Source organism: Anomalospiza imberbis, chromosome 3, assembly GCF_031753505.1.
Source record: "Anomalospiza imberbis isolate Cuckoo-Finch-1a 21T00152 chromosome 3, ASM3175350v1, whole genome shotgun sequence".
Lineage (NCBI taxonomy): Eukaryota > Metazoa > Chordata > Aves > Passeriformes > Viduidae > Anomalospiza > Anomalospiza imberbis.
This window is the reverse complement of record NC_089683.1, coordinates 22,610,816-22,632,300: the sequence shown is the minus strand read 5'-3', so window position 1 is coordinate 22,632,300 and position 21,485 is coordinate 22,610,816. Positions and strand designations below refer to the sequence as shown.

Here is a 21,485-nt window from a genome sequence, read left to right as displayed (position 1 = left end):
GTTTAAACTCCTAGTACACTGATTATGTTTTACAAGAATAGGGTTTCCAAAATATATTTAGTAAATTCTTTTTTAAAATCTTAGTGTAAGTATTTTGAGGAGCAATTCAATGTATAGTAATTCTTACAGCATTATTAGTATACCTGTATTGTGCTTCAGCATTCAGCATCTGAAATGAGTTCAAACAAACTTTAAACCTGATTTTCCAGCTGTCAGAAGCCATGAAGATTTTTAATACCCAAAATGCCACATATTGTAGATACTGAAGGGGCACTTAATAATTTGAAGTATTTTCTTTGGTTTCATAAAGACTTCTTGTATTGTTGGGAGGTATTTCACAGCCAGCCCTGGAACCATATTAAAAATTTAGGTGAATGATGGAGGCACAGCGTGTGTGTCTCTTGAGATGTTACCTATCACCTTGACAAGCTCTTTGTAAATTGAAAACTGGTTTAGCAAAAAAGAGCTGCTGTGATTACTGAATGAATATGAAGCTTTCACTTCTCTGTCATTTAACAGCTGGCAGATTACAGAGCTGCTTTTTGGGGAGAAAAATTAATAGGTTAGTATTAGCAGAGAGATACATAAAATCACTTTCTCTCACAGGGTTTATGTGAAGCAAATTGATATGCCAGGCTACATCTTAGAGGGGCAGTGCAGCAAAAACTGGTACCTTTCAGACTACAGAAATCCATAAAATGCCCTAGGTAGCTATTCAACAGGTTAACATCTCCAGGCAACAGAGTGTTATGAAAGCCTTAGTGGTGGGAAAAAAAAGCAAGCTTATTTGATCTATTTATGTCTTTTGTATTTGCGTAGATATGATCCTTGCTATCAGTATAGTGCAGATTTTATCCTTGCTTCCTTCTTTCATATCCTGTGGGGATATATTTTTAGCTGATTTTTAATTTTCTCTTGTTTGGATATTTAAGCAGGTGAAGATAGGTATATGTTGAAAACAAATCCTAAAACTCCTTGGTTATGTGTGAGAAGGTTTTCCCATTCCATCAGAAATGGCAGCAGAAATAATTTTATGATTTCTCCCCTACATATCACTGTAAAGGGAAAGATAATCTTAGTGTTTCTTTCTGTTCACTATGGGATGCATCATAAAATTATTAATAAACTTAACAGGAGCAAAGTGCTCTCTGACAGATAGCAAAGGGATACAACAGTGACCACACAGCCAGTTTAGTTCCATCTACCACAGTAGTTACTGTTAGTCTTTCTCTTCCTTGTCTGGGATGAGTGAGCAGTTGATACAGTCACAGTGTCCTTGTCTGCAGCAGAATATACCCCCTGTCAGGACGTGGGCAGAGGCACTGACAGCCATCTATATTGTTGGATGGATCACAGCACAAGTTTTGTTTGGGCCAAATAACATTTTCTTGAACAACTCTTGGGAATGATTCATAAGTTGGTACAGCCTAGTGACTGTTCTGAACAAGCAATCTGGACACAGCCTCCTGTTTTGCAGGCTCAGAAAGTTTAATAATAATGTGCCAGCTGGCCTCAGTTCCATTCAGTTTTAGTGTACAGTGTAGTCATCATGTCTCCTTAACCTGATATAGTGACTCACTCGCATGTGAAGTCTCTGGAAGTGCAACACGATCTCCAGCGAAACAGAGTCTTCTGGGCTTTTGAGTAGAAGAGATTTATTTTCTTTTTCAAGATTTAAAGAACAGCCTTACATACTTGTCATACAGAAACAAACATGAAATTAATGACTTCTGGGACAATTTCAGTATTAAACTTTCTTTCCTTGCTTCCAGTAAATAATCTTTTAGACAAATAATAGCAGACAATCTTCTTTAGCTGCATATTGAACAAGTATTGCAGTAAAGTAAAACTTCCTTTGATATGGCCTCAGCTTCACAGATGGCTTCATTGTTTAAATAATCACAAAACTAATTTTGCTGCCAGGATTGTGACAAAACTGAAGTGTATGAAAATGTATTCTGGTGTTCTATATGCTGATTTGAGCTTATGGTTAAAATATACAATGATAACCAAAGTGGACAGAATATCATAGTACATAAAAATGTTGTAAAGAATTAGTGAGTTTCTTCTATTTTTCTTTGGGTTTTTTTTTTACCACTTTGATGGTGTTGGAATCCCGCAAGAATGGCAGAGTTGGAGAATGCATGAAAATTTTTTAAATTGTGTCTGTAAGTGTCAGGTACAGCCAGAATCTCATTAGAAGCGGTAGATGAGAATTGTTGCATCACGGTTTGGGGTTTTGGTTAGGGGTTCTGATCTGTTAGCTAGTTGTGTTCTGTGTACTCCCACACACCCCCTGTGTCTGTTCCCCACCACGGCTGTTCACTCCGGGTCCCTGGCTGTTAGAGTCACTCCGAATTCCCATCCCCCGTCTGCCCCAGAGCCCAGGGTCCGCCCCGGTCTTGTCCCCATTGGGTGCCGTGGTCCACATCATTGCCAGGGCACCTGCCCGCATTGGGCAGGAGGGCCCCTGCTCTCCTCGCTCTCTCCCTGATATAATCCCACGCCTCGGAGTGCCCGAGGCAGTGTTTCCTCATGCACAAGCTGGGAGCGGGTCGAGGCACCTCAGCACAGCTCCCCGCGGCAATAAAGGACTTTCAGCCTTCCACGCATAGGAAAATCCGGACGTTCCTTCACTCTTTACTGGTGTCTCTCGCTTGCAGTGGTGAGAATCCGCTGGCACCCCTGCCCGGACTGCGTAACGGAGCCGAATCCGGAAACACCCGGCGATCCCGGGTCCCGGAGAGAGGCGGTACTGCTCTAGGTGCTGGAGCTGCACGGGGACCAGGAAAACAGAGAGACACCACAGAATCAATGTCATCTCCAGATCCAGATGGTCCTGAGTTAGTCCTCTACAAAATAAGTTTTGATTAGACCATTATTGAACAAATAAACTACAAATTAGACCAGTATAGACTTTAGTGGGGTGTAGAACATTATTTGTGTGGACTCCAAATGGTCAGTTATGCAAAATGAGAGTAAGATTTAAAAACGAAAAAAGGGAAGTTGTGATTTGTAACTACAGGTTAGGAATTCTATGTTCATTAAGAATCACTATGTTCTAACACAAATCAAATTCAAGCCTTAAGAGCGAAGTGCTTTGAAAATTTCAAGGGAATTTTACACCAAATGTTTCAGAGGAAATGTGTAGAGAAATCTGACCACTCACTGCCACTCTTCAATTCCTTGAAAAGTTATTACTCAGTGAAACAATGCTATAGGTTTCACTCTTTGCAATCTAATTCTTCTCCTGGTAACAAACATTATCACAAGAAGACTGAACCTGTGACATTTGCGGTTTAATATTTTTATTTCCTTTTTCTGATTATGTATTTAGTTTAAGGGATATAATGCAACTTTGCCACTCATTGTCTTTTAATATAGAATGCAAACAAAATGAAGCACTTTTAATACCACAGTACTTAATTTAGGTTTGTAGTGGACTTAAGTAGATTCTTTACTCTAGATTCCTGCTTCCTTGTCCCATCAGTGCAGAAGGATTTTTAGCAGAGTGCTCACACATTATGGATATAAGCACATCAGTCTGGCATGAGTCAAGCTTGAGGGCTTTTGAAGGAGCTTTTAAGATTTCTCATGTCAAAAACGACTACAAAATAATCCCCAAAACCAAAAAACACTTTAGGATGGATTTGCATGATGGACCACAGATCATTTCTAGAAATAGTGCATATTGTCACCTAATAAATACAGGCTAAAATATGTACTTACATGACAGCATCTGAAGAAGCTACTTCATTTTACTAAGAAAAAAATATGAAAAAAAAAAACAAAACAAAGCAAAATCAAAATCAATTTAAGGTTTTGTTTATTCAGTCCCTAAAGTACTATATTTTTTTCTAATTAATTAGGATACCAAGAACAACATAATGTGAAATTGCATGTGCAGGGTTTTCATCTTTCTTTTCCTGTTTCTCCTTCTCCTCCAATTTGTCCATGTCCCCTTTTACCAAGTATTTTTTCTACCTACCATGCAAGGAATCTACTTAATAGAAAGCAGGTGTCATTAAGAAATTTTGGATTATGGCTTCATAATGTAGTTAATTTTACTGTCTGAACTTATTTTCTTCTTGATGCTCTTCATTCTTATTCCCACACTGTAACTAACAAACATCTCAGTGGTGTTACCCACTGCAGCTTAGTCATCCTTCCAAGCATGCAATTGTGCATGTGTTGGAGGGATTGTCTTTTCTTTTCAAAGCCAGATCAATTCTTTTCACTTATTTATAAATTGTGTAAGCCACTGTAAGAAAAAAGAGACTAGCTCAAAGCACTGAAAATAAGCAACAGAAAATCATGTTGTCGTATTAAAACAGAGGTTTGGTGACAGAATTTGCTGTTTTAAAGAGCACTCTCTGTCTCACCTTGTCTGATTAAATAGAAAACACGTGTTGCATGTTGTGAGACATGCACCACACCAATTAATTTGGGAATCTTTTTTCTCTTTCTGAAGTCACCTAAATATTGAAAGCTCATATTCTTTCACCTTTCTAGACTCACATTAAAATTAGTATTTTCATCAAAAGTATGTTAACTTTTCACAGACTATAGCTGTGGAGTGCAAAATACTCTCTGTTCCATTTAGGTCCACGAAGTGTTGCACATTGAAATGTATGTTACTTGGGGACTTCCCAGGTAACAAGCTGTTTATAATTCTTCTATAGCTGAAGCTTTTGAAAAGGCAAATTATTTTCCTGTCCTTATACTGCTATTTTCCCTACAGTCAGAGTGGTGAGCATGTTACATGTCATCTTTGTTGAAGTATGAGCCTGCAAATGCTAACCAGACAAAACTCTTCCAAACTCCCATAGCTTTCAGATGCCATATATAAGAGCAGATGGAGACAAAGTTCAAAATGACACTGCTGGATTTCTGTTATCACAAGAATCTCTAACAACGGCTACAGAACAAAGTATTGAACTAGGAGAGGAAAAAAAATCAATCAACATTCCTTCAGGAAGCTGGAAGGACTTGGACTGCAGGGGCTTGAGAATTGCAATGCTGTCATCCATGCAGACTCTTGGTTTTAACCTGTGTGCAAGAAAATTCTTAGCATTAACTAGGGACAAGGACAGGACAGAGCCTTTTTTTTCCTGTCACTGTATCAGTAAGGTATGTGAAGAAAAAGTTAGTAGCTATGACATTTGCTGTGCTACATTTTCAGGACTTAACTACAGGTCCAAATTCCTTTCATTTTCATTTACGGGCACAAACAAGAGGCTTGTATGACATATTGAATTCTTGTTAAGAATTAGCCTCATGATTGTCTGTTAGCAAGATAAAGTTTCAAGTCTCTGAGGGCAATAGAGTGCCACTTATGAAAGTGTTAAGCACAGGAGAATAGTTCTGGAAAGCTTGGGAGAGTCCACAGTCCAGCTTTGCTAAAAGCCACCACAGTGGCAGAAGTGAGGAAGTGCCTGCACCAGAGCAGGGAACTTTTGTAATGTGGGTTTTTTTGTAATCTGAATAAACAGCAAATCAAGGTGAAAGAAAAAAAGAAGGACAAAAGTAAATAAAAAGAGAAAGAGAGAAAAAATGGATTTTGAAAGATTATTGCCTTACTTTAATTAGTAATAAGGGTCTGCCGACATGATGGCAAGCTGATATTATCTGATGATAAGCCTCTATTAAATCATCAGTAGTGTATCTCTTACTGAAGCTGATATTTTTCAAATTTAATCTGCCATTGCTTCTTTTTTTTGTCTCTCAGCCCTATGAGGTTTTCCCTGGCCTCTAGGCAATTAGGCTTGAGAACAGATATGTGGTACATACAAGTCCTGCAGTTTGTAATTATCAAATAATACAGCAGATTAGATACTTTGCATTAAGCTTTATCTGTTCAGAATTAATGATTTTTTTTTCTTCTTCAATGTATTTTGCTGAAACATTAAGAATTTTGTTTATGTTTAACAAGCATCATCTGGAGTGTATCTATGAGATTTGTATACAATGTTATTGTAACTTTAAAACTTAAAGAAGGGTAAGATCATGTCTTACTGTCTTAAAATGACTCTCCTTTACTTATATGGCTAATCTTAATAATTCAAAGCCCAAATTTATTTAGTAGCAACAATCATTGCAGAGAGTGTTGGGAGAAATAGAGAGAATATGTGCTTGTGAAATCTCTTTCCAACAGTTTTTTATTCACAATTCATCTGTACAGTTGTAGTATGTATCTTGTCTTGCCCTCAGTAAGTGTGATATTTTTCTTTTGTCTTTGTACCATAATTCTCAACCTAAGTTGAACAGATTCATATGTCAAGAGATTCCAGGAAAAAAAATAATAGGAAAAAATAGTCTTCAGATTGCTAGATGTGTAAGATTTATGTATACTTGCATAAGATATATATACTTTTTTTAACTCTACTGCATTTTAATAGTAACAAGAATATAAAAAACCTTTATTGTACAATATATTTTCTTTCTTCATGTTAGTATACCAAGATAATCTTGGTATGTTCCTGTCTTCCATCTTTAAATAAGTGTGCCTTTACATGTAGACTGAGAAGTCAATTAGCTTCCTTATTCTCTGTCAAATTCAATTTTAAGCATCTCAGTTGTCAGACCCAAACACCTGAGTCTTGGCAGGCTGATAGGATAAGACATCTGCAAGTGGCCCTTAGACCTGTTGTCTCCAGTTATGTCAGCCAAAATAAGAAGCTTCTTTATTTATTGATAACTCCTTAATATACAGGGAGTAAAGGTTATTTAAAATTATTTTATAAATTTAGGAGAGCTTCAAACTAGTTACACTACCGCCATTCTCCTCTCTCCATGGAAACTACCCAATAGTTTATTTTTCCACTAAGAATGCATCTCATTTTCAACCTCCTTGTAAATGTGTTTTGTTCTTCTTTTTTCCTAGCCTTGCCTTCAGCTGGTACAATATTTCTTATGACCTGGTGTTTGCCTTCCAGTGTCTTTACAGTTACTGCATTTTAATCTTAATTTCTCAGATTGTGGGTGTAAAAGCCTTCCAGTATCCTCTTAAAAGCTCTCCAGCTCTTGACCACTTAAGGAGTCCTGCTCTGCATTTGCTTTATGTTCAATTGCTCTAATTTGAACATGGGTAATCAGATTTGTATGCAGGTCCACATAAGGTCATAGCAGTTTCTTGTACTTATCCTTTTGCTTGATAAGTACCTCTTTTAACACAGATATAGTTGTTTTTACCGTCATGTCCCCAGGTCTTTCAAGGACAGATTCATTTTTTATGAATGTAGGTCTTTTGTCTAATGGGATCTCAAAAGTGGTCAGGTTAAAAATAGGTATTTTATAGGATTCATTTGTTATAATATATGAGGTGATCAACTAGAGGTTGTCTTCCAATTACATTTTTGTTGTTGACAGTTTGCAAATTTAATGATGTGGAAGGATAGTTGAGACCTTCTTTGCTAGAAGGTCTTTCTTGGAATGCAAAGGGCAGATACTGCGCATACTTCTGACGATTGTACTGACAAACTGGAAGACAGACCATAGAATGCACTGAACATTTTAGAGGAGCTGGAAGGGCATTATTTTGATATTTTTAAGAAAATTACTAATTACTTTTGATTTCTGATTGCTAGCAAAATTTCTGTTTATAAATTTTGCACAGCCTCAAATACTTTTTATAGCCTTGTTCTGGACTGTCATGCTCCACTTGTTCTCCTCTTTCAAGAGAGATCTAAAAATTCATAATATTGCTTGCTGATCTCAGTTCACCTAGGAAAGTGTGCAGTACATCTGAGGCAAAATAAGTATGAGGAAATAGAAAGTGTTAGCTCTAACTTCAGACTGCCTTTGCACTTGACAGTTTTCTGGCATTGTTTGTATATTGTCTTTTATGATCTTATAACCAACAGCAAGACATTTATTACATAATAAAAGTGAACACACTAAAAATAAAATCCATCAATCTTTGGTTATTACCTGCAAAAGAAAATTAAAATATCAATCTTAATGCAAAAGATGTAGTAAAGTTTTAAAGGTGCTGTATACTCCTAAATGATTTTCATAGCTTTCAATCCAGTGCAATTTTGCACATCCTTAGAGATGGATAGACACAGTTGGGTAAATTCTTGTAAAACAAGAAAGCTGTATCTTTCAAAAGTGATACAGTTTAAGCATTTTATCTAGCAAATATTGCAATGGTTCATGTGTGCACAAATATAGAAATTAGCATGTGACAGGAAAGAAATTTCTTCTGATCTTGGGACTGTATAAAAATAACAAAAACATAACAAAAACAAACATAACAGCTTTATTTCTGTCAGCCAATAAATCTGAGTGGGTTTTTGTTTTGTTTGTTTTTTAAGAAAAAAATTGCAATTAGGCCCAACAGAGTCTGAATAAAAAGGTTGCCAGCAGATAAATAGAGGACCACGTTGAACACTGCAATAGATACATATATGTGCCACGTAGACCCTTGAACATTGCATTTGACACCTTGTAGCATAAATATAGCTTAATTATCAGATATTCCATGAACTTGCACTTCGTATATTTTTGGTTTTATGAATGAACTCTTCCTCCCCCGATAGTAAATGTAGTGAAATCCAATAATTTTTGATGAAATTATTTTTAAGAAGGATGTAAATTTGATGTTAGGTAACTTGACTAAAGCTTTCACAGGTTAGTTGTATCTCTGTGGGTATGTGTATTTGCACATGTGCAAATGACAAACAATTTGGTACTACCCTTCTAGTAGTAGATTCTGATCATGATTATTTGTAACTCTGGAGCTGAGAAAAATTCGATCATTTCCTTTTGGAGTGAATAAAGGTGAAAATTCTGTGCATGATTGACAATTAGGGCCACCACATTAGCTCTTCCAGTCTAGTGTTGAACTGAAAGTTAGAACTTGGAAAAGATACTCAGTTTTCTAAGTAGAGACTTCAGTTTCAATGCCATTCTTGCAAGAAAATTTAGCTTTTTTATCTCCTATTTGTGAGCTTATTGTGTTCTGGTTTTATGACTACAGTAATTACCTTCCTCAAAAGCTGTTTTCTTCTTCTGTAGCTGCAAATATAGTTGAATGTATGTCTTCTATTTATGCATGAAATGGTAAAATGCAACTCTTACCGTAGCCATGTGGACAGGGTATCATGGGCTGTGCCTCACACCTATTGAATATCTTGACATATGCCCTGAAATTTTCTGAAACCCTGATTTTCTCCAGAGCTTCTGAAGTCCCTCCTAGTGTTGTCATTCCAAAGCAGACATTGGTATCAAAGCACTATCTCACTTCCTCCTAACTTATGCTTTTTCCTTTGTGTGTGGTTTTGCCTGTGGCCACCAATTTAAGGTAATGTTAGAAAATACTCAGAGGACTTAGTAGAGATACTATGGAACAGCAAAAAGTCAGCAAGTTTACATTTGGCAAAACCTAAGTGTAGCATGGAAAACTTTTCCAGCTGTTTCAGTAACAACAGGAAAAATAACAAATATAATATAACCTTGGAAAGTCATGTAAAGGTATTGAAATTAAAGGAGGAAAAACATTTACTTAGTTCCTTTTCTTTCTTATTTCCCCTTCCTATTTTTCCTAATTGTCATTAAGCTGCTTTCTGAATTGCTGCTGTCAAGTTCCAGCTACTGTGTGTGGCCTATATAAGCTGAGCAAGTGGTTCACGGAAGGGTGAAACTGACATGATTTTAACTGACACGAGCAGTTTGAGCTTTTTGCTGCTAAGGCCTCTAGGCGATCTTTGCAATCTAGTTGATGATTGGGACATCTGAAAGAAAAAAGAAATCTGTTATTTCTCCTGAAAATTACTGTCAGATTAATACTAACTTCAGCAAAGGTTGAGAAGTTAATTTTCATAGTTTTATAACTGGTTTCAAATCCAGATGTCTTTCTCATGTAACAATTAACAGGGGTTAAACTGCCAGAGACCTCAAATCCTTCAGGATTTTTTAAACTCAACTTCTTAAACCAAAATAGAAAAAAAAAGATCTTACCAAATCAGGACATTACATTGCCAGTATCACGATGCTGTGAAGTGGCAGTGGCAGTGGCACTGCTTGAAGTGAACACATGAAAAACTTTAGGCATTTCTTACTGCTATTTAAAGATTCTTGCATTCTAGTGTAGAGACCATAGTAAGAAAACTCAGGTGAAATAGTCCTTCAAAATTTTATTCATTCCACTGACAGATATCATTTATATTTTGGTGTTTTTTTTTTTTTTTTTCATTATCAACCACTGTTTAAATTTAGGTAGTTTCTCTGTTATGATAAATCAGAAAGCGGTAGATGATTAAGTCTAATATAAAAAAAAATGAAGGAAACACTTCATAAGTGAAAGCAAAGGATTACTATGTTTAAGGTGCTGTCAATATTCTTTCAAGTGGCGTGTTGCAAATAAAATATAGATTTTAGCCTTACAAAGAGTCTTGAAGAGGCTATATAAATAAATAATCTTATACACACCATTTAAGAATAAGTAATTTGTTAAATATGAATTTATTTATTAACCTTTAATTGAAAATTCATATATCACCAAGCTGTCATTTTTCTACTATTTCCTACAGTCCTGTTATGTTGTAGCCTTTTGCTTCTGTCTCATTATAAATACTAGCATTACATTTTAGAATATAGATTGTAATGGTTTTAATGCTTTTCTGAAAAAAAAATGTTGCATGCACATTTAGTTTGAATACGAAGTTAAACCTTTGGCATTTTAGATCATTAATTATTTGCATTATGGATTTTGATTATGTGCATTTGTTAAAATTTCCTCCTGTCCAGGAAGATAGAGGCAATGTACGAGGAAGGCCTATGTCTTAGCTTAATTTCATTATTAAATCTTAATTAATAAGCAGTGCTACAGATTGATCTGTGCTAGGAAGTGAAGTCTATACAGGTTTTTATGCCCATCAGAATGGTGAAGATAGACACTCTGCTTGAGGAGGAAATTGAAGAAAGACATCCTTGGCTATCCCACTGTGCATAATTTTGCTAAGACTAAATACTAAGACTACACAGATTCTTCTTCAAACACTGTAATTGCTTTTTTATTCCAAACATGGAAAGGACTTGGGTGAAAAAAAAAAAAAGGATAGGAAGCATGGTGAGAGCACTCTAACATTAGTTTTATATTAAAAAAATTCATTATCTTAAGTGCTTCAGTGTAGTATAGTTTATAATAGTTCTCAATACACAGAAAACATCAAATTATTTAATGAATCAAGAGCCTGTGACTGCAATCTTATTGACAGTAGACCTCAGTAACTCTACAGAAAAATATGTTCTTTTTCTGAAAAGTTGGCAATTAATTTAAAGCTTGATGGATGCATATGATAGCTTTGGGTGGCTAGAATCCTCATAATCCAAAGATTAAACTATTTTGTTCAATGCTAGGAACCATCAAAGGCTAATTCATCTTAGGTCTAGACTAGAAACAGTAAAGCCTGTGCAGATGAAACTGTGTCTATCTCAATATACTTAAGTCAAAGTTTTAGAAAAGCACATAAATAATGTAGTTCAATGCTTGATCTGGAAAACTGGTGAGGTCCTGTGAGCTATTACATGAATTATTGAGTATGGCTGTCATTCTCAGATCACTCATTTTTTGCTGGGTTTTAGGAGGTTGTGGTAAAGTGCATGCCAATTTCAGGATGCCATGTATCATTTTCTCTGAAGTTCTTGACAGAGGTAGTGGTAAGAAGATGCAGGTAAACGTATCCTAGGAGACTTTACAGCAATACAAGAGTGACTTGCTGCAGCACAGTTTCAACAGTTAGCCAGTGACAGTTATTATTTATATGGCAGATGTAGATTTTCTGTGAGGTGTTTCCTTGGGAATGCAGTTTATCAGAATTCATATTAGCTTTGAATAATGATATTTTTATTTTTCTGATAGAACACCTTCTCATAAAAAGAAAAGCAGGCTTTTGGATTTTATACATTTTTTTGCTGCATGCATCAGATCTTTTCATGAAACTACTTCAATTTAAAGCTCTTTGTAAAAATGTATTGATTAGAAAATCACATAAAGAAATTTTTATCTCAAATCCAAGTATTCTACTAGTTCAAAGGAGGCAACAAATTTTTATTTTTTGACTTGTACTGAACAAATGCCTGTGTTATCCTATCATGACTAAGGCAGCAAAAAGGGGAAAATTTGAAATGAGAGAGGTAGCATTTTCTGTAGGGCTAATAATATTTAATAACATATAGCAATATATGCTGTAGCTTGTAATAGATAATCATTCTCAGCTATTTGGAATACAAATCAGATTTATTCCAATTATTCTTATCTCTTTATTTCATATGTAAGCACTTTATTTAATATGTAATCTTTCTAATATATGTGAATCAAGCAGTGACTTTTTTAATAATGTGAGTGAGCACATCCAAAGAAATAATCTATTCTGTTAAATTTGCTGATACAGTGCAAAGTAAGCCAGGTATCATAATATTTGCTTCTACCTTTGATAACTATTTACAAACAACCTTAAGTAGTTTCCTTAGTTCAAGAAATCTTAAATCTTTGATCTGCAACATGTAGAACATATTTCTAACTCATCATTCATTAGATTCTTAGGCGATTTTTGTTTCCTTGCTAATATTTATAGAATATTTTGGTATTTTTATAATAAAATCATGTTGTAAGTGAAAATGATCTGTCTTTTAATTTTTTTTTATCTTTATATTTCTTGACTTTTTCAAAATTTTTTATATAACTTGGTTTGTAAATTAAGTGTAATTACTATCATTTAAATTCTACTGTAACTAACTGAATAATGAATTAAGGGCGTGCATTCACTAATTGAACTTACATGGTATAATGAAGCGTAATTAATATTGATATAACACTTTAAAACATTCTGAGGATATGCTTATATTGAGTAATTAATCCTCTCAACATACAGGTTAGAGGTTGGCATGGTTATATTTACTCTGCAGATGGGTAGACTAAGGAAAAAGAGGAAGTATGGGGTGAAAGAATTTTTTCATTGAACAAATGTGGCTTCTGCAATGATACCTGAATTATATGTGAGCTTTTCAGAGAATATTTCTTTGATGCACATGTTTCTCTTCTGTGCTCTTTTCATGATGCATTTTAGTTCTCTGCACTTATTTGTTCTCCTCTAAGAGAAATTAAAGAATTTTAATTTGTACTACTTCAGTGAAAGGAACGCTGTGCCATTAAAAACTTTCAAAGACATTTGAGAACAAAACCAATTGAATTTTCTTTCTCCCTACACACATTTTTGGTTTTTTGTAGGTGGAGAAGTATAATCTTTAAGATGGTAACTTGTTCAGACAATGTCTTTCAAATAACTAATAATTAGAAATGGTAGTAAGTTTCCGCAATAAAAAAAATGTGTCCATTCATATTTTCCCAATGCCACTGCTTAGTTCCCTTGATATTTTCTGATTCTTTTAACAAATATTGACTTAATTTATTTTATAGAATTTGAACTAATATGAAAATAAGAAGAAAATCAAACTTTTTTATATACTTGAGGCTTTCATTTACTATCAGAGAGCAATTAATCATTGGATTCTTTTAAACTGCTATTTCACCACCTAAATGAAAATTGTACATAAAGGGCTTTCTACTACCTGCACCTAAAATTATGTTGTATGAATATCTTTGCAAGGTAGAATTATATTAAAAGTTCTGTCACTCCATTCAAAGAAAAGCAGCAAGACATGTAGGATGCTTTGCTAGAAAATGGCTCTATAAAGAACTTCATTGAAGGAGTGTTAAACCAAGAACTGAGTTTGAAATTAGCTTTGAAAATGATGACATCTATTAAAAGCCGAAATATTTTGCACAAACAGATTCCATAACCTAATTTCACCTTGTTTATATAAGGAAACATGTTAAAAAAAAAAAAAAAAAAAAAAAAAAAAAAAAAAAAAAAAAAAAAAACCCACCAAAAAAAGCCAAATAGTTAAATATGATTTTTGGACAAGTATGATTATTTCATTCTGCAAATTTTAACTGTAGTGTATTTCATTCTTTCTTTTGGCAGTATTACCTAGTCATACATGTGGCAACCCAGGAGAAATACCTAAAGGAGTACTTCATGGAACCAGATTCAACATTGGAGATAAAATCCGATATAGCTGTATCTCTGGTTACATCCTAGAAGGCCATGCCATGTTGACATGTATTGTGAGTCCTGGGAATGGTGCATCGTGGGATTTTCCTGTTCCTTTTTGCAGAGGTAAAACATAAAGACACGAAGTATCTTTTAAATGCAAACAGCAGATTAAATTTATTTTGAGGTGTTTTTTTTCCCCCTAAATTAAAGTAGACTAATGTACTGTCTAAAAATTAACACCATTTAAAACTGTAATAACTCAAGCATTGTCACTCAAGAAACACCACTCCATAGTTAGCATTCAGAGATAGATATTATCTACTCATCTTTTTTTCTTTCTGTTTATGTGGGGCATAGCTATATCAATTTCATGACAAGACCTGGCCAGGAAAAAAGCTTCAGTGTTGTAAATTTTGAATGGTGATCCAGTCACTTTGAAGGGTGGTCCAGTTGCTTTGAGACCTACTCCTGCTCAGAGCATGGATAACTTCAAAGTTGTGTCAGATTGCTCAAGGCTTTGCCTAGTTGAAAATTTAATCTCTCCATGGATGCAGATTCTAAAGTCTCTCTGGAAACCTGTTATGGTTCCCAGCTGCCCTCATTCTCACATCCAATTTAAATTAGAATTTTACAGATTACATCTACTTCTTTTTCTCCTTTGTGGGTCTGTGAAAAGATTCTGTTTCCATTCTACCTCTTTCCTAAACTAAACAGTGCTGTTAGATTTTCACATACCCTCCACTTTTCCAGTCTGAATAATCCTTTTCCTTCGTCCTCTTGTCTCATACAACATGTTCTTTAGCATCTAGGAGTTATACTGGCCATTCTCTGGGCTTCTTCTAGTCTGTCAATGTCAGTGTCTCTTTTGTCCTGAAGGACCCTAGGCTGGACAAAGCATTCCAGATGAGCCTTCTAAGTGTCATCCAGATGAGCTCTCTCTCTTTAGCTGCTGGCTGTGCTCTTGCTCATGCACCCAATACAAGGTAAGCTTTCAATACTGCAGAGGTGCACCATACACTCAGCGTGTGTTTCACGAGGACTTTGAGTCCTTTTGTCAGAGCTGCGACCTAGCAACTAATTTTTGCATGGAATGATCCTGGTCCAGGTATAGGACTTTGCATTTCTATTTTGGAATTTCATGAGATTTCCATTATTCTTCCAGCTTGTTAAATCCTGCCATAAAAGTCTGTCTGAATGGCAATCCTGCCCTTTAAGACATCAGCCCATGATATCCTGTTGAAATCTGCTCTGCTGAAGTCCAAGGTGTTGATTCTATAAATTGCCTTTTTCACTTCCCTCAAGATATTCAGCTAATGGTTATTGTAACCACAGCTGCTGTTAAATATGACTTATCTGAATGCTTTTTGCTCATACATCAGGCTGGCCTGTCCAGTATCTACATTTAAAAAAATGTGATATCAGATATCTAGTAGTGATATCAGGTATCTGGCTAAAGGGCATTGCTTACCCTCTGCTATGCTGCCATCCAGAGATGCTGGGATGATTGCAGTCTCTGATGATAACCAGACCTTGTGTCTGGGAAACATCTAGTACTTGAACAATTTTGATCACTTAACCAGATGGCGTGTAGCAGATATTCATAATAGTGACCTCTCTTGACTTTCCCTTCTCATTCTAGCCCACAGGAGCTCAAGAGCATATTGCCTATAGTGCAGCAGAGAGAGCTCATTAATTCAAGATCCTACTTTGTGTGTGTGCAGCCTCTCCTTTCTTTCCTGCATTTCCTAAGAGTCTGTGTCTATCCATTGGAGCCCTCCATTCAGGTGAACTGTCCCACAACAGTTCTGCGACTGTATATGCACTTTCAGTTTGTCCAGTGTGCATCCCATGGAGCACATTTTTGCATACAGACACTTCAAATGGCTTCATGTTGTTTTGTGAGAGGGAGGGAGAGAAATATTCGTTACCTTGTCCTCATGTCTTCTCCCCTGGGCCTGTTCTCCCATTTGCTTTTAGGTTTTGGTGTTTGTCCATGAGCTCTCTTCACTAGGTCAGTAGAACTCTTGCCCTGTTCTGCCAGGCAGGTCCTATGTCTCACCCCCATCCTCATTCCTTGAAGCAGACCCTGTGGTCAAAGAGGTCAAAGCCCTGCTGCCCAGCACCAGCTCCTTAGTAAAGTGCTGTTCTGCTGGAATCTGATACTCCTACCTGAACTTTTGCCCTTGTATTAAGGAGAACCTCTCTGATCTCCTGTGCTCTTCAGCCTGTTCTCATGCCCTGTGGACACCCTTTACTGCTACTCCCACCAGTCCCTTGGCAGGTACCCATGTGGATGAGCAGCAAAGGGCAGTTGTTTTATTCAGTAATGGTTACTTATGACTGAGGACTCCTATATCCAAATTCCTCACAGAAAGGAAATATTTTATACTTTTCTGCTCTCCAAAATAAATGCAAGGATTAATAATCAAAAAAAAAAACCAAAAAACAAACAAACAAAAAAAAATATTTTGGCCAGGTCTGTTTTTGTGTTTGATTTCAATCAGTTCTCAATGGAGATTTCTTTTACTAGTGCTTCCAAACAGAAAGAAACAAAAATTTTCTAACCATTTAGTGTCTGATCTTAGACAACTGGGTTTGGCTGTGTTTGTTCTTTTAATAAGAGGTAACTAACAGGTGTCAGAAAAATATACATAAGTTTGCGGTATCATCAATGTCTACCAAATATGTCTTACATTTCTGCAGATACTGTCTGTTTTGGCACTGTTTGCCTGCATACAAATATCTTTCACAAGATTGAAATTGTGTCCATAATTTGTAACTCTGTGAATTTAACCTTCTAATAAAAAATCAGATGTGGTCCTAAACCTCTTGCAGACCTTACATGAAATCCAAAGAATTCTGTGCACATTCTGAGAAGAAATGAGGATCATAACAGAGAAGTTATTTAACAGTTAATGACTTATGTGAGTTAAGCCATTGCCTCAGTAAAATTTTAGAATTCATGTGGAATGTGGGTTTGATGAGATATTTTAGACACTTCTTATTTTATTTCATTTTATCAGTCTGGAGCATATGCCATGAGGTAGCCCTTTCCATTCACTATGACTTCAAGCAAGACATGTTCCCCTATTTTTTCTCTAAGAACCTTGATCTTTTCCATGAAAGCATCTTTTGTTACAGTTCTGTTTCCAGATGGTATTCTTCTTTCTTGTCATCATAAACTAATTTCATGGTACACATTCAAGATAACATAACAGAGTTAATAAAGCTCTGAAGCTTACTAAAAAATTGTAACAGCCTTGTTCTCTGTGGTATGTTTCCCTAGTTTTGCTGATACTGAAAAAATACTACTTTCTGCAGTTTTGTTGCATAATAATTCCAGAAACATTAAGAAGCTGGTGTCCCATAATTTATACATTGTCTAACTATATAACTGCTGGTTTTGCTAGAAGAATTCCTGATGCATTACTAAGTCTCCTGGAAGATGTAGACAGCATTGACTCTTGTCTTTGCCATTTTGTTTCTCTGGCTGCTGCTCAGTTTCAGAAAATCTCCTTTTAAAGTATAGCCATAGTGAGAGTGGTGGAGCTGGACTGTGCTGAAGGCTCATTGATAACTTTGAATAACTCTGAATAGAAATCAATTGAGTCAATGCTATTTTTAGAAAGTTTAGAGAATTTCACTGTTAAGACATTTGCTTTTTTTTTTTCTTTTCCTTTCAATAAAAACCTTGGATCCCCGAAATAGGAAACAACCCCCAGAGAAAAGTTCAAACATGAATCCTGAAAGACGAGGCAATTATTAAAACCCAGTCCTGTTTTTTCATGAGGTAAATAGGAGCAACTATGGGTTTTCTAACTATTATAAGAAAGCTGGGAAGTTTACCATGAGTTTCTGAAAAAAAAATTGTATAGGTATATACAAATACACTTAAAAATTTTACTTTTGTATACTTAAAAAATATTCAGAGAGAATCAATGGCCAACCTATATTCTGTTAATATGTGGGGTTTTTTTCCTGAGAATTAAAAATTTATTTGTTATCTTAATCTCAGCTACCATAATAGTGTCACCCAAAACATTTACCTTCTTTTTCTTGCAGTTGAAATACTGTGCAGTACAATCTGAAACATTTTGAAAGTTAATTTCATTCTCTTCAGTAGTTCTACTAATAGCTGATTTATGATATGTGACTACTTCTAAATGAACTTTGTATAATTAGGTTCTCAATTCTCAGTAATTTTGAGAATCCCTAGTTGATTATAGTTGCGTGAGTCAAGATTTTTATGAAGCTAACATTAGGAATACAAATTGGATTAGTGATATTACAATGGTAAGCTTTTTCTCACAATAAAAATAGCTGTGAAGGAAAGAACATGTAATATATTATCATTAAAACACATCCATCTATTGGAGGGAAAATAAAGAAGACAATAAAGTAAAAAAGATCCTATTTCAGAAAAGTCCAAAAGGAACAAGTAAAAATTATCAGGTTTCAGATTTAAGAACTACTGTTAGAGAAATATTGTGGTTAAAATATATATTTTTACATACACAAACATATATATATTTATATATATGTAAAATCAAAAAAGGTATTCCTTGATAAAGGATGAAAGGAAAAAGAGTCTGTGATCCACTTAGAGTAAAATGAACTGAATAGAGAGATGTAGAGCTGATGTTTTTGAAAAAAATAGCAAAGAGAAATTTATGATTTTCTTGTTGTCCATACCTTCTGAGGCAGCAAGCAATTCTGTTATAATTTCTTCTCAGCCTCTGATGTTTAGACAAAGACTGTTTTATAAGTTTAAGGAGGGGAAAATACCCCATATTTATCCATGTTTACAATTTTAAAAAATTAAAAAGGAAAATAAAAATAACATTTTCCAATAATTTTGCTTATTGATTTTGCATTACATGATAAAATGAGGATATTTTCTTTATATTCACCCTATAGTCTCTAATTTTTAGAGTGACATAGTAGATTCCTATCTGAGAAATTTTGTTCACTTCCAGAATAATCTGATTCAGTGCAGTATTTACATTGAGATGAAATTTAGAAAAAGCCCTCATTGTAACTAGTCAAATAAGAAATCAGAGAGTGTTTCAGGAAAAGCAAATAGGAAAGCAAATAACGTGTCATTTCTTACATGGTAGTACAGGACCAGTAGATCACACGTAGAGATTTAAGGACACAGATACAAGTAGTTTTATATATCTGTATGTGTGTCTGTGTGTTGGTATAGATATATATTTCCACACACATATATGTGTATTTAGATGTTCTGGTTCTAGCATGTGTCCGTAGGTATGGAGTGACCTGATAAAAAAAGAAAAGATGCCAGGTCAAAGCTTGATCTGTGAAATAAGGGGCCTGGAAGCTGGGAACAAGTGAAAAACTGAGATGACCAGCACAATGAAAACTAGCAGAGGTAGCCAGAATGACACAGTAAAGTCAAAGAATGGAAAACAAAACTTCAGCCTGACCATAAGCAATATGAACAAAGTTGAGAGAAAGATTCATTTATTAAAATGAAAATCAAACCTCAGAGGCAGTCATAAAAATTTGGATTTGATAAATGCCCGTAGACTTCTGAGAATAGCTGGATTAAATTTACTAATAATTAAAAAAAAAAAAAGTGAATTTTTCAACAATCATTAATTTGGTCTCAAAGAATTCAGCCTTTTCTCTTTTTGCTTTAAAATTAGGACTTTACTGTTCATTTGTTGTAGACTGTTACTTTAAGGGATCATTATCAGCTTCAAAAACATATTCTCAAGTGAAGGATAATCACTGGAAAACAGTTTAGGATACTTAACTGATAAAGAAGATAATATTTACAAGACATCTGAAGACTGATCTTTTTTTTGGGGAGAGAGAGTATGAGATTACTGCTGATTAATTTTTTAACTTCTTAATTAACTGTCTTCTCTTTTAACCATGTTTTTGCATTAAAAAATGTGTTAGAGTTGGGATTTTGATTTTAAGTTTGCTCAAGTACAAATTATCAATTCAGAAAATAACTTTTCTGTCAGGGTAGTATATAATTAGACCATCACTATTTCTGTATTATTTGAAGTACGTAATTTTTTGACTAATAGATCAGTTATCCAGAGTGGATGGAGAAGAAATAGGTCTTTATAATATAACAAACTGATGTAATAGAATAAATAATTAACAATTACTAAATAAAGCAAAATTTTTAAAAAATAAAAAAAACTAGTGCGAGATTACCCATCTGAGTCCAGTATTCTCAGGGCCCATAACTGTAGAATGACCCCACTGAGGTCTACTTAGATCAAACTCACTGGAATCTCAAAGCTAAAATGTTCGAAGTAATGCTGCAGCTGAAATAGTTGCCCACAGATCCCTAAACAAACTGCAAGAGTTTTTGTGTTTCTATTTTGTGCATACTATTAGCTTCATGTGAGAAATATGATAATTTAAAATATGTAAAATAGATTCTGTTTTGCTAAACCACAGTAATTTCTGAAATTTTAACCAACCCCCCCCCAAAAAAAATTCTACTTAGAGAGCAATCCAAATTATTTTGAAGTGCCCTTTGACAGTCATGTAGATAGAAATAAAATTAATCTTAGATGCATGGTCTAATGAGTATTTAATTTATGTGAAGTTGATCAACAGCAAGAGAAGAAATTGAGAAAGGGAGGCAAACTGATTAGAGCACTTAACTGCGATGCAGTACATCTGGATTCAAGTGATGATAGAAAAAACCCCAAGCAACTTCTAGCAAGTTTCTATTTTTTATAACACAGAAAAGAAACAGAGGTGTTGGGTTTCACCTATTCAAAATAAAGTCTGTAAAAACCTAAAATAGTAAAGAAGATAAGTAGAGGTGTATATTTTGATGGTTAAATAGCTGTCTACCTGTTGGAGTTAAATTAGATAAATGCGCTATCAGATGAATGTATAATGCCACACTATTGTAACACTTTTTGATGTGTTTGGTCATTCTGAATCTGCGGTTTAACAGCTTGACAGTTGGCAATGACACACTAAAATTTTCTTTTAAACTTTTCATTTATGTAATATGCTTGTTTCTATGTTTTTGTCAGTAAGACATTTTAAAATGGTAATTTTAAAGTCCCATTTTAAAAAGGCTATTACCAAACTTCTCGTACTAACCTTTTTGAAAATATACAGTGCATGTGTTTGTGAAAGTAGTCATTCATTATTATTTCATAGATGTGTTCTCTATACTGAAGTTTTTTTTAAATTAAGTACAATTATCTACTTTCTCACAAACAAACTACAGAAAAATGCCATTTAATGAAGAACTGAATAAATTTTAGAATCATAGAATGTCTAAAGTTGGAAAGGAGCCGTACGGATCCTTGACTCCAGCTCCCTGAACGCCTAAAATTAAACCACACGCCTAAGAAAGAGCAATATTGCAATGCTCCTTGAGCTCCAACTGGCCTGTGCCATGACATTTTCCCTGGG

The 21,485-nt window shown here is 34.9% G+C and overlaps 1 protein-coding gene across 1 annotated transcript in view; it reads left to right on the top strand.

Moving 5' to 3' along the window:
• CSMD1 (CUB and Sushi multiple domains 1) overlaps positions 1–21,485 on the top strand; it is a 1,092,711-nt gene that overhangs the window by 540,691 nt on the left and 530,535 nt on the right. The window contains exon 4 of the mRNA XM_068183622.1: positions 13,989–14,183. Within this exon, the coding sequence (XP_068039723.1) occupies positions 13,989–14,183 (195 nt within the window). The remainder of the gene's footprint in view (positions 1–13,988; positions 14,184–21,485) is intronic.